This window comes from Protobothrops mucrosquamatus, unplaced genomic scaffold (genome assembly GCF_001527695.2).
Source record: "Protobothrops mucrosquamatus isolate PMUCROS unplaced genomic scaffold, P.Mucros_1.0 scaffold4806, whole genome shotgun sequence".
NCBI lineage: Eukaryota > Metazoa > Chordata > Lepidosauria > Squamata > Viperidae > Protobothrops > Protobothrops mucrosquamatus.
Genome location: NW_015390696.1, coordinates 4,979 through 17,475, shown reverse-complemented (window position 1 = coordinate 17,475; position 12,497 = coordinate 4,979). Strand labels below are relative to the sequence as shown.

Genomic DNA, 12,497 nt, shown 5'->3' with positions numbered 1-12,497 from the left:
CTTAACGACCATGTAATTAACTTAATGACTGCAGCGATTCACTTAAGGACGGCTGGCCAGAAAGGTCGTAAAGTGGGGCCAAAGTCGCTTCAACAAGTGTCTCGCTTAGCAACGGAAACTTTGGCCTCGGGTTTGCCGTCGTAAGTTTGAGGACTGTTCGCGCTTTAGCCCGCCCCCCGCCTCTCCGTTCCCTCCCCCTCGCCGGAAAGCAGATCCAGTCGGATACCCCTCATGGAGTTTGCAATAAACCGAAGGATTTGGAACAAACCCGGTTTAATTTACTAAGCCGGAGAGAGGGAGAGGGGAGAGAACCTGGAACCGGTTAAGTCAGTGTGTGTGTTTGTGTGTGTGTGTGTGTGTGTGTGTGTGTGTGTGTGTGTGTGTGTGTGAGCAGGGGAAGGGGGGGGGGCGCTGAGCTGTAACCCCATCCGCCTGGGAAACCGGCTTTTTTTTTTTGTAAGCCAGGATATATTTGTTGCAAAGGGTGATTTTAACCTTAAAATTATGGTAGTTTTGCCCACGATTGGGATTGGTGCTTTTTTTTTTTAAACCTGGGATCGCAGGTGAGAGGGTGGGGGGGCTTGCAAAGAGGAGGGAAGAAATGCAGACGGGAACCCCCCCAGGGGAGAAGGGGTTGGGGGACAAATGGAGACATAAGAAACCCCCCCCCCATTCTGGAGGGGCACCCTTTATTGGGTGGGGGGGGAAATTGGTACCCGGTCAAGGCTTAGAAGCAGACTGACCCCAATTCCCTGCGGCCGGTTGCGGAGCTATGGGGCAGGGCAATTCAGCCCCTCTGGGGGGGGGGTCGCAGGTTACCTGTGCCCCCCCCCCCCAAATGAAGGTGTGAGACTCCTAGACAATAGGACGAGACCTGTACATGAGGTGAGAGAAATAGGGGAAGGTATATATAAAATCTTCGGGGAGTCAAGGTGTGGGGCAAATTCCCCCCCTTCCTCATTCCCTAACCCCACCCCCACCCCCCCAAATTCTTTACCTGCAGCAGCTGAAGGTAGAAATGCACCTTTAACCAGGTGAGGCTTTGTCTGCCAGGAGCCAGGAGGGGGGGCAATGGGCACCCACCAAAGGGCACCTTTGGCGCTCCTGCAAAAAAAACTGGAGAGCCGCAGGCTGGCTCTGCCCCCAAGGAGGGAGGGAGGAAGGGAGGGAAGGAAGGAGGGGCTGACCCCCCCCCCCAGGATTAACAGAGGGCACAGGGAGGGCACCCATTTGGGGCTGACCCCCCCCTCCCCTCCCAAACTTCAAATCACAGTTTGTGCCTTTGAGTGAAGTCCCTCTGGTCAAATTCCAAAGCTGAAATAGAATATTCTGAGGATAATCCTGGACCGGATGCGTGACAGGGAAGGCGACAGTTGGGTTGAGCATGTGCAGAGGGCTCGGCTTCCGTGGCACAAAGCAAACAGGACTCTTTCGAGGAGGCCGTGCTCCTGTGTTACAGGGAGTCCTCGACTTAATGGCCATTTGTTTAGTGGCTCCTATTCTATTCTATTCTATTCATTTTCTCCTATTCTATTCTATTCAATTCTATTCTGTATTTTATTATTCTATTCTATTCTTCTATTCTATATTTTATTATTCTATTCTATTCGTTATTCCTTATTCCTATTCTATTCCTTATTTCTATTCTATTCTATTCCTTATTTCTATTCTATTCTATTCTAATTCTATTCTAGTCTATTCTGTATTTTATTATTCTATTCTATTGTTTTATTATTCTATTCTATTGTTTTATTATTCTATTCTATTCTATTCTATTCATTTTCTCCTATTCTATTCTATTCAATTCTATTCTGTAATTTATTATTCTATTCTATTCTTCTATTCTATATTTTATTATTCTATTCTTTATTCCTTATTCCTATTCTATTCCTTATTTCTGTTCTATTCTATTCTAATTCTATTCTAGTCTATTCTGTATTTTATTATTCTATTCTATTATTTTATTATTCTATTCTATTCTATTCTATTCTATTCTATTCTATTCTATTCTATTCTATTCATTCCACTAACTGGATCCAGCTGTGGTATCTCACGTAGCCCATATTCTATCGTTTTATGAAGAAGTTTATTACAAGACACTCAATCAATGAATCAGAATAGAGCTGGAAGGGACCTTGGAGGTCTTCTAGTCCATTCCCCCCCCCTGCTGTGGCTGTCCAGTCTCTTCTTAAAAATCTCCAGTGAAGAAACACCCACAACGTCTGGTGGCTAGCAGTTCCACTGGTTAATTGTCCTCCCTGTCAGGAAGTTTCTTCTTAATTCCAGGTTGCTTCTCTCCTTGGTTAGTTTCTATCCGTTGCTTCTTGTCCTGCCTTCAGGCGCTTTGGAGAATAAGTGGACCCCCCCTCTTCTTCGTGGCAGCCCCCTCAAATACTGGAATACTGCTATCATGTCTCCCCTAGTTCTTCCCCCCCCCATTAAACTAGACATCCCCAATTCCTGTAGCCATCCTTCATGTTTTAGTCTCCAGGCCTTTAATCGTCTCTGTTGCTCTTCTCTGCTCTTTTTCCAAAATCTCAACATCTTTTTTTTTGTAATGTGGTGAACAAAACTGCAGGCAACATTCCAGGTGTGGCCTTACTAAGGCTTTCCAAAGCGCTACTAATACTCCACGTGATTTTGTTTATATAACTCGGTTAAACCCATTGCTAAGAACCAGATAAACTACATCGGGGCATTCCCTGGATCTATTAAATGGGGAATTAACTCTTTCAAAGGTTTAGAGAAAGTAAACGGTGAACAAATAGGCGATTTAGACGCTACGGACAACTTTCCAAAACAAACAAGAGCCCTAGCGTATAATAAGTGTAAACCAATGAGCTCAGCTTACAGGAATCTTTGCAGAATGACAAGAGTCGGAAGGGACCTTGGAGGTCATCTAGCCCAACCCCCTGCTCAGGCAGGAGACCCTTAACAGAATTACAGAATAACGGAGTTGGAAGGGACTTTGGAAGTCTAGTCCAGCCCCCTGCCCAAGCAGGAGGTCCTTACAGAATCATAGGACAGAGTTGCAGGGGATCTCGGAGGTTATCTAGTCCAACCCCCTTGTTCAGGCAGGAGGCCCTTACAGAATTACAGAAGGACAGAGTTGGAAGGGACCTTGGAGGTCATCTAGTCCAACCCCCTTGTTCAGGCAGGAGGCCCTTACAGAATTACAGAAGGACAGAGTTGGAAGGGACCTGGGAGGTCATCTAGTCCAGCCCCCAGCTCAAGCAGGAGACCCTTACAGAATCATAGAATGACAAAGTTGGAACGGACCTTAGTTTTGGCAATTTTAAGATATGTGGACTTCAACTCCCAGAATTCCCCAGCCAGAGTAATTCAGGAATATCTTTTTTTTTGTGGTCCTTCTATCAATTATCAGCTGGCCCATAATTTACCATTTTATGAGGAAGTCTGTCACTCCATTACAGCCTTTGCTGAGCTCCAGGTAAAAACTATGTTCAGGGCGTCCCCTGGATCTACTAAATGAGGAATTAACTCTTCCAAAAGTTTAGCTGGTAAAAAAAATACGTGAAAAAGCATGCAATTCGGACATGGACGACAAATTTCTAAAACAGACAATCATCAATGACGTGCAGCAACCCCATTTTTTGAGATCTCCGGGCCTAAGAATCCAGCCCGCGACTTATAAACCATCATTCTGGTCCTCTGGAAAACCACATTTATTCCCAAATAAAACACACAGCTTTCCCAGCTCCAAAAACACCCCGTTTTTCACCTCTCCAGGCCGAGACGTCGCGGTTTCCAGACTCAGAAAAGAAAAGAAAAAAAAATTAGATTTGGGGCGCAAATTGATTCCGTATCTGTCCCTTTAGCATCGTTCCGCAAGGATAGACAGTCCAAAAGCAATAAATTAAAACAAAAAACAAACAAAAAAGGAAGATCAGAAGGGAAAAACAGAAGGGTTCAAAATGAAAAGAGTGTCCACGCTCTGATCTTCGCTGTCCTGGCTGTTTTCTGGCCAAGTTCACCCCCAAAGCCAACTTTGGAGAAGTACGTTTGGGGGACCCCATGCTTAAAACCAGCCCCTTGGACTTCTGGAGTCCATTTGCAACTTAATTTGATTTTTTTGGACTGTCCAGCCGCCCCGTCGGTCCTGGACGACGGAAATGACCACGTTCCTGGCGGGTTTCCCGTCTTGAGGAACCTTCTCCAGGGCTTCACAACGTGGTGAGTCTCAGGTCGTAGGCTCTCCTGGCCAATTTCTCAGGATCGTTGGACGCCATGAAGGAGAAATCTTGGAAAATGTCCAGGTAAGTTTCATCCCCTGGAACCAAAAGAACGAGGTTATTATAAGGCCACACTTGGGATATCACATCCAGTTTTGGTTGCTAATCACCAGGAGACGGTGAGTTCTAGTCCCGCCTTAGGCATGAAAGCCGGCTGGGTGACTTTGGGCCAATCACCAGGAGACGGTGAGTTCTAGTCCCGCCTTAGGCATGAAAGCCGGCTGGCTGACTTTGGGCCAATCACCAGGAGACGGTGAGTTCTAGTCCCGCCTTAAACATTAAAGCTAGCTGGGTGACTTTGGGCCAATCACCAGGAGACGGTGAGTTCTAGTCCCACCTTAAAGATGAAAGCTGGCTGGGTGACTTTGGGCCAATCACCAGGAGACGGTGAGTTCTAGTCCCGCCTTAGGCAGGAAAGGAGGCTGGGTGAGTTTGGACCAATCACCAGGAGATTGTGAGTTCTAGTCCCACTCTAGTCCCACCAGTGGAACAACCTGCCTCCAGAAGTGGTGAATGCTCCAACACTGGAAGTTTTTAAGAAGAGACTGGACAGCCATTTGTCTGAAATGGTATAGGGTTTCCTGCCTGAGCAGGGGGTTGGACTAGATGACCTCCAAGGTCCCTTCCAACTTTATCATTATTATTATTATTATTATAGGCGTAAAAACCATTTAGGTGACTTTGGGCCAATCACCAGGAGACGGTGAGTTCTAGTCCACCATTAAACATGCAAGCCGGCTGGGTGACTTTGGGCCTATCACCAGGAGACGGTGAGTTCTAGTCCTGCCCCAGCTCAATTTTCACCTGAAAATTCACATTTCACAAAAGAACGTCCAGCTTAGAGCCGAGTCTGTCTCCCTCTTCCATCTCCCCCTTCCATTCCTTCTTACAGAGGGCATGGCTTACCTGACTGGCCTAAGGCCAGTTCAGCTTCCCGCATCTTGGCCAGTCGCAGCCTTCAGAGAAAGAAAGGAGAAGCCATGAAGGATTCTTACTAAATCCCCAAATGTTATCCTGGTTATCCCTAGCCCTCCCAAACAGGGCGCCCTCCCTCCCTCCCACCCACCCAAAATAACCCACCCAACCTAGTCTCCACCTTTCTGCCAATTTGGGGACCTGCATCCCAACTTTAGGCAGAGAGCATTGCTCTAACCGAGACTAGACTACTGTAATGCATCCTTTACGGGGCTACCCTATGAGACGGTTCAGAAACTCCCACTGGTGCCAGGTAAGACCCGAGTGGGAAGCTTCCAGGATGTGTTCAGTCCTGGTTACCTTGACATGCTCAGAGGGCAAGCAGAAACCACGGCAAACATGTCAGGTCTTAAAATTGGTCATGGAACCCCCGCTGAAATAAGAGGGAGGGTCTGGATGCCCACTGGGTGACCCATTCCATGTGAGACCTGAGTGGGAAAGTTCCAGGCTGGGTTCAGTCCTGGTTACCTTGACACGCTCAGAGGGCAAGCGGGAGGAACCTAAACCATGGCAAACATATCAGATCTTAAAATTGGTCATGGAACCCCCGCTGAAATAAGAGGGAGGGTCTGGATGGCCACTGGGTGACCCATTCCATGTGAGATCTGTTCTGAGTGGGAAGCTTCCAGGCTGGGTTCAGTTCCGGTTACCTGTACATGCTCAGAGGGCAAACACGTCAGGTCTTAAAATTGGTCAAGGAACCCCCGCTGAAATAAGAGGGAGGGTCTGGATGGCCACCGGGTGACCCATTCCCTTGCAATAAATCCACCTTCGGCACTCCAACAGACTGCCTCTCTTTCTCCAGCATGCAGATGATTTCAGGAAGAGCCCAAAGGTCAAGACCCCCCCCCTCCCAATGTCCCCCTCCCTTCCTCCGGGCGCCGAAAACTGGTTCCGCCGCCCTGGCACCCCGTCCGCTTACAAGGTCACGATATCCGCGTTGGTCGAATCGATGGCAATGCCCAGCGGGTCCTTGCCCTCCCCGTCCACGGCGTTCATGTTGGCACCGCGTTTGAGAAACAGGCAGGCCAGCCTGGGGGGGAGGAAAAAAGGGGTACAGAGGTTTGAATAAGAGGTTCCTGGAGAGTCGACAGATCGCTTTGGCTATTTGGGGCGAAAATAAAATTACGGGCAGTCCACAATTGGTTGAGTCCCAAATTTCCGCTGCTAAGCGAGGCAGTCGCTCAGCAAGGTCTTGCCCCAGCTGTTTGAGGGGATTTTGGGGGGTGGGGGGGGGTCATTGCTCCTTTTTTTTATTTGTTTAGGGCAGGGGTAGGCAACCTTGGCCCTTTTATGACTGGTGGACTTCAACTCCCAGAATTCCTGAGCCAGCATGGGGGGATTATGGCCCCTTTATGACTCGTGGACTTCAACTCCCAGAATTCCTGAGCCAGCCACGCTGAGGGGAAAGGGAGAATTTCCAAGCTGAGCCATGCTGGCTCAGGAATTCTGGGAGTTGAAGTCCACGAATCATCAAGGGAGCCAAGATTGCCTACCCCTGGTTTAGGGTATAAAATACAAACACAATACAAAACCAAATAGTAGGAAAAATAGGGGAGAATTTAGAATAGAATAGGAGCTGGAAGGGACTTTGGAGGTCTTCAAATCCAGCCCCCTGCTCAAGGAGGAGACTCTATACCATTTCAATTAATCAATCAATCAATCAATCAATCAGATAATAGAATAGAATAGAATAGAATAGAATAGAATAATGAAATAACGTAATAATAGAATAGAATAATAAAATTAGAATAGAATTGAATAGAATAGAATAATAAACTATAGAATAATAGAATAGAATAATAAACTATAGAATAGAATAGAATAGAATAGAATAGAATAGAATAGAATAGAATAGAATAAATATAGGAATGAAGAATAGAATAGAATAGAATAGAACGTAATAGAACAGAATTAGAATAGAACAGAACAGAATAGAATGCAGAATAGAATGCAGAATAGAATAGAATAGAACAGAACAGAATAATGAAAGAACATAATAATAGATTAGAATAATAAAATTAGAATAGAATAGAATAATGAAAGAACAGAATAATAGAATAGAATAGAATAGAATAGAATAGAATAGAATAGAATAGAATAGAATAGAAGCTGGAAGGGACCTCGGAGGTCTTCTAGTCCAGCCCCCCTGCTGGAGCAGGAGAATCAACCAGACAAAGAGGAGAGTCCTACCCGGTGTGGCCTAAGATGGTGGCGTGGTGCAGCGGTCCTCGCCCTTTAGAGTCCGCCTGGTTGACGTTGGCTCCGTTTTGAAGCAAAAATTCACACGCCAGCAATGAATTCTGGATAAAAACACACAAAAAAATGTGGTCCCAACAGCAAAGGAGAGGCGGGACGGTCTGGGACAAGCCCCTCCCCATAGTGACATCACTCAACAAGCCCCTCCTTCCCGCACTTGTTACCACACCCCAATGAGACAGTAATCACTGCACATGCTCAGAGGCCACAAAAGCAGAGTTTGTGCCTTGCTGACCGGCCCGTTTTACAGCCGGCCAGGCAAAATTTTTTGTCGGTTTTTTCCCAGCCTGCCCTTATATTTCTTTCTCATTTTTCCGGCAATCAAATCACAGGCAGTCCTCAACTTACGACCGCAATGGAGTTTCCCCTTGACCCCAGAACACTGCGACCGTCATAAATGCGAGTCAAGGGGCAAGCGTCCGAATGTTGACCCAGTGGCCACGGGGAGGATGCGACGGTCGCAAGTGTGAAAAATGGACGTCAATTGCTTTTTTTCCAGAGCCGTTGTAACCTTTGATGGTCGCTAAATGAAGCCGTCGTAAGTCGAGGACTCCCTGCCTGTCAATGCTTGGGGCGCGGCTGTCAAGCCGAGCACATCAGCCCTCCCCACCCCGGACGGGCAGACTCACAGCAGCGACAGCCTGGAGCAACGGGGTCCGGCTTTCCTGGGCCGTGTTCACCCAGTTTACGTCCGCCCCGTGAGCCAGAGCGTCCGTCATGGTGGGCAAACTGGGGGGCGCGGCGGCCGCGCGGTAGAGCAAGGCGCCCGGGTGCAAATTGTGCAGGTCCTCCGACGCTGGGGCAGCCCGACTCGGGGAGATTCCCTCGCGGGCTCCTAGGAGAGAAAGCAGGAACGGTATGACAAAAGAGCAAGGCCTTTAGGGGGTCCTCGTTTAGTGACCCTAATAGAATAGAACAGAATAGAAATATGAGGAATAGAACAGAACAGAATTGAACAGAACAGAATAGAATAGAATAATAAAATACAGAATAGAACAGAATAGAATAGAATAGAATATAGAATAGAATAGAAAATAGAATAGAATAGAATAGAATAGAATAATAAAATACAGAATAGAATAGAATAGAATAATAAAATACAGAATAGAACAGAATAGAATAGAATATAGAATAGAATATAGAATAGAATATAGAATAGAATAGAATAGAATATAGAATAGAATATAGAATAGAATAGAATAGAATAGAATAGAATAGAATAATAAAATACAGAATAGAATGGAATGGAATGGAATGGAATAGGATAGAATATGAATAGAATAGAATAGAATAGAATAGAATAGAATAGAATAGAATAGAATAGAATAGAATAGAATAATAAAATACAGAATAGAACAGAATAGAATAGAATATAGAATAGAATAGAATAGGAATAGGATAGAATATGAATAGAATAGAACAGAACAGAACAGAATAATAAAATACAGAATAGAATAGAATAGAATAGAATAGAATTACAGAATAGAAAATATAATATAGAATAGAATAGAATAATAAAATACAGAATAGAATAGAATAGAATTACAGAATAGAAAATATAATATAGAATAGAATAGAATAATAAAATACAGAATAGAATAGAATAGAATTACAGAATAGAAAATATAATATAGAATAGAACAGAATAATAAAATACAGAATAGAATAGAATAGAATTACAGAATAGAAAATATAATATAGAATAGAATAGAATAATAAAATACAGAATAGAATAGAATAGAATAGAATAGAATAGAATAGAATAGAATAGAATAGAATAGAATAGGAGCTGGAAGGGACCCTGGAGGTCTTCTAGTCCAGCCCCCTCACCCACCCCACCCCCGTCTTACCTGTGTTCCGGCGGATGTGGCCCGGCGGCTTAGGCTTGGGAAACGGCCTTGGGGATCTCTCCGGCCCCCTGGGGGGCTCTCTGCTGCGACTCAGGGCCCTCCCGGTGTTGGGGAACTTGGTGATAAACTTCCTCTCCACGTATTTGGCCCGGATCCAGGCCTCCTTTTCGGATCTGGACAGACAGGGAAGGGCAGGCGCCCTCTTTCAGTTTTTGATCTGTCGGTACTCTCGCACCCAGAACTGTTGACGGTTCTGTGTGTGTGTGTGTGTGTGTGTGTGTGTGTGTGTGGTTTAGGGCACAAGCTCCTCCGAATTCGCACAAGCCACCTGTAGGATTAGAGCGGGAGGACAGGGGGCCCTGCAGGTGTCCCACGAGGCCATCTAGAGGCCGAGAGGTGTAACTCCAGCCCTTCACTTGCGCCCCCTGGAGGGCAGGTGTGGAGACACCACAAAGGGGAAGAAAAAAAAAGGCCCCAAAGTTGTTATGGACTCAATTTTTGGATGACCAGGTGGGGGGGGGCAGGGGGGGGTGTTTGATAGAAGGGGAGGGGGGTTCTTACCTGGAACTTCCTGGCTGGGGGCGCTTCATGTTCATTTCCTCCACCCGGGCCTCGTAGATCTGGTTGATGACTCGGTTTCCCAGCACGGACATCAGCTGCCAGGGACAAGGGAGGGGTGGGGGGCGAAGGAGGAGGGGGGGGCTTCATCTCAGCGTCTGGCCTACACTACAGGGTCCTACCTCCAAGTGGTAGGGGAGGAGTAGGGCAGGAGGAGGCTAAGGGGTCCGGGCCGCTGGAAACTTCCTCTCCACTCTACTCCTCTCCTCTCCTCTCCACTCCTTCCTTCTCTCATTTGTCTCCTTCCTTCCTCTTCTCTCTTCTTTTTTCCCTCCTCTCTCCCTTTCTTCTCTTCCTCTCCTCTCCTCACTCCCTTTCTTCCGTTCTCCTTCCTTCCTCTCCTCCCCTTATTCCTCAGCCTCCCCTCCCTCCCTCCTTCCTTTGTCCCTTTCTCATCTTCCTTCCTTCCTTCCTCTTCTCTTCTTTCCTTCTTCTCTCCCTCTTTTCTTCCTCTCTCCCTCTTTTCTTCCTCTCCTCTCTCCCTTCCTCTCCTCCCTCTCTCTCCTCCCCTTATTCCTCAGCCTCTCCTCCCTCCCTCCTTCCTTCCTTCTTTCCGTTGTCCCTTTCACTTCTTCCTTTCCTTCCTACCTTCCTCTCATTCCTTCCTTCCTTCCTCTTCTCTCTTCTTTCCTTCCTCTCTCCCTCTTTTCTTCCTCTCCTCTCTCCCTTCCTCTCCTCCCTCTCTCTCCTCCCCTTATTCCTCAACCTCTCCTCCGTCCCTCCCTCCCTCCCTCTCCTTCCTTCTTTCTTTCTGTTGTCCCTTTCACTTCTTCCTTTCCTTCCTTCCTTCCTCTCATTTGTCTCCTTCCTTCCTCTTCTCTCTTCTTTCCTTCCTCTCTCTTTCTTTTCTTCCTCTTCTCTCTCCCTTCCTCTCCTCCCTCCCTCTCCTCCCCTTATTCCTCAGCCTCTCCTCCCTCCCTCTCTCCCTCCTTCCTTCCTTCTTTCCGTTGTCCCTTTCACTTCTTCCTTTCCTTCCTACCTTCCTCTTCTCTCTTCTTTCCTTCCTCTCTCCCTTTCTTTTCTTCCTGTTCTCTCTCCTCACTCCCTTTCTTCCTCTCCTTCCTTCCATTCTTTTTTCCTCTCTCCTCCCTCCCTCCCTCCCCCGCCTTCCTTCCTTCCTTCCTTTCCTTCCTTCTGTTCCTTCCTTCCTTCCTCTTTGTCCCTTTCCCATCTTCCTTCCTTCCTCTCCCTCTTTTCTCCTCCCTCCTTTCCTCCCTCTCCTCCCTTTTCCTTGTTCTTTCTTCCCTCCTTCCCTCCCTTTCCTCCCCTTATTCCTCAGCCTCTCCTCTCTCCCTCCCTCCTCCTGTCTCCTTCCTTCCTTCCTCTTTGTCCCTTTCCCATCTTCCTTCCTCTCTCCCTTTCTTTTCTTCCTCTCCTCCCTCCCTCCCTCTCCTTTTTTCCTTGTTCTCCTTTCTTCCCTCCCTCCGTCTCTCCCTCCCTTCCTTCCTCTCCTCCTTCCCCCTTCCTTCCCAAAAAGGCTGGTCCTATGGGCCACCCCAGTCCCAGATGCCAGCCCAGAGATTTTGCCGCCTCTGGGCTTGAGCCTGCCCCCTGCCGGACCCGGACCCTCTTCCCCGCTCTGGATTCGAACCCGGTACACTTGCAACTCCGAGGGCTGCTCATCCAGAGCGACGCACAAACCTTGTTAAGCTCTGCATCCCTTTTTCAGAAAAACAGCCTATCCCCCAAATCAAGGGGTCCTTCTTAGCCCCCCCCTCCACCAGGACCCCACCCACATTTCCTACTTTGGGGGGCATTTTGACTTATAGGTCAGCTTCTTCTGCTTCCCCCCCCCCCGGTTACCTTCACCAGCTCCGGCTCCCAGGCATCCAGCGTCAGGGACCTCACCTTGGAGAAATGCACCCCCAGACTCCTAAAGCAGAGAAAGTGGGGGGGGAGAAACCGCCGGGGCTCAAAGGGGGGAAAAGAAACTGCTTTTTCTCCCAGGGTCCACCAGCAGCCACATCCCTGTCCCGCCAAGGCGGCATCCACGTTGCTAGTAGGTGGCCACGTCTCCCCACCCACGGACACCCGGGGTCTTTTCCTTCCAAGGAGGCCAAGTTTGAAGAGCCCCGAGGGATTCTGGGAGTCGAAGTCCACCAGTCTTAAAAGTGGCCAAGTCTGAAGAGCCCTGAGGGATTCTGGGAGTTGAAGTCCACGAGTCTTAAAAGTGGCCAAGTTTGAAGAGCCCTGAGGAATTCTGGGAGTTGAAGTCCACTAGTCTTAAAAGTGGCCAAGTTTGAAGAGCCCAGAGGGATTCTGGCAGTTGAAGTCCAAACAAAGTGACCAAGTTTGAAGAGCCCCAAGGAATTCTGGGACTTGAAGTCCACAAGTCTTAAAAGCGGCCAAGTCTGAAGAGCCCCGAGGGATTCTGGGAGTTGAAGTCCACCAGTCTTAAAAGTGGCCAAGTCTGAAGACCCCTGGCTTATCTCTCTCTCTCTCTCTTTATCAATGGGGTCCCGGGGGTGGGGGAGTGGAGGCAGCCCCCCCCTCTCAATTTCTTTCTCTCCCTTGCAATGGGGTGGGGAGGGGGGCTGAGTCT

General features: G+C 47.7%; 1 protein-coding gene across 1 annotated transcript in view; it reads right to left on the bottom strand.

The window, feature by feature from the left end:
• Positions 1 to 4,182: 4,182 nt before the first annotated feature.
• Positions 4,183 to 12,497, bottom strand: part of ACAP1 (ArfGAP with coiled-coil, ankyrin repeat and PH domains 1) — a gene marked incomplete at its 5' end in the record, with an annotated part of 13,205 nt that continues 4,890 nt past the window's right edge. Inside the window, 8 exons of the mRNA XM_015828701.1 lie at positions 4,183 to 4,291; positions 5,160 to 5,209; positions 6,151 to 6,261; positions 7,422 to 7,531; positions 8,117 to 8,322; positions 9,350 to 9,510; positions 9,899 to 9,993; positions 11,759 to 11,828. Of these exons, the coding sequence (XP_015684187.1) occupies positions 4,185 to 4,291; positions 5,160 to 5,209; positions 6,151 to 6,261; positions 7,422 to 7,531; positions 8,117 to 8,322; positions 9,350 to 9,510; positions 9,899 to 9,993; positions 11,759 to 11,828 (910 nt within the window). The remainder of the gene's footprint in view (positions 4,292 to 5,159; positions 5,210 to 6,150; positions 6,262 to 7,421; positions 7,532 to 8,116; positions 8,323 to 9,349; positions 9,511 to 9,898; positions 9,994 to 11,758; positions 11,829 to 12,497) is intronic.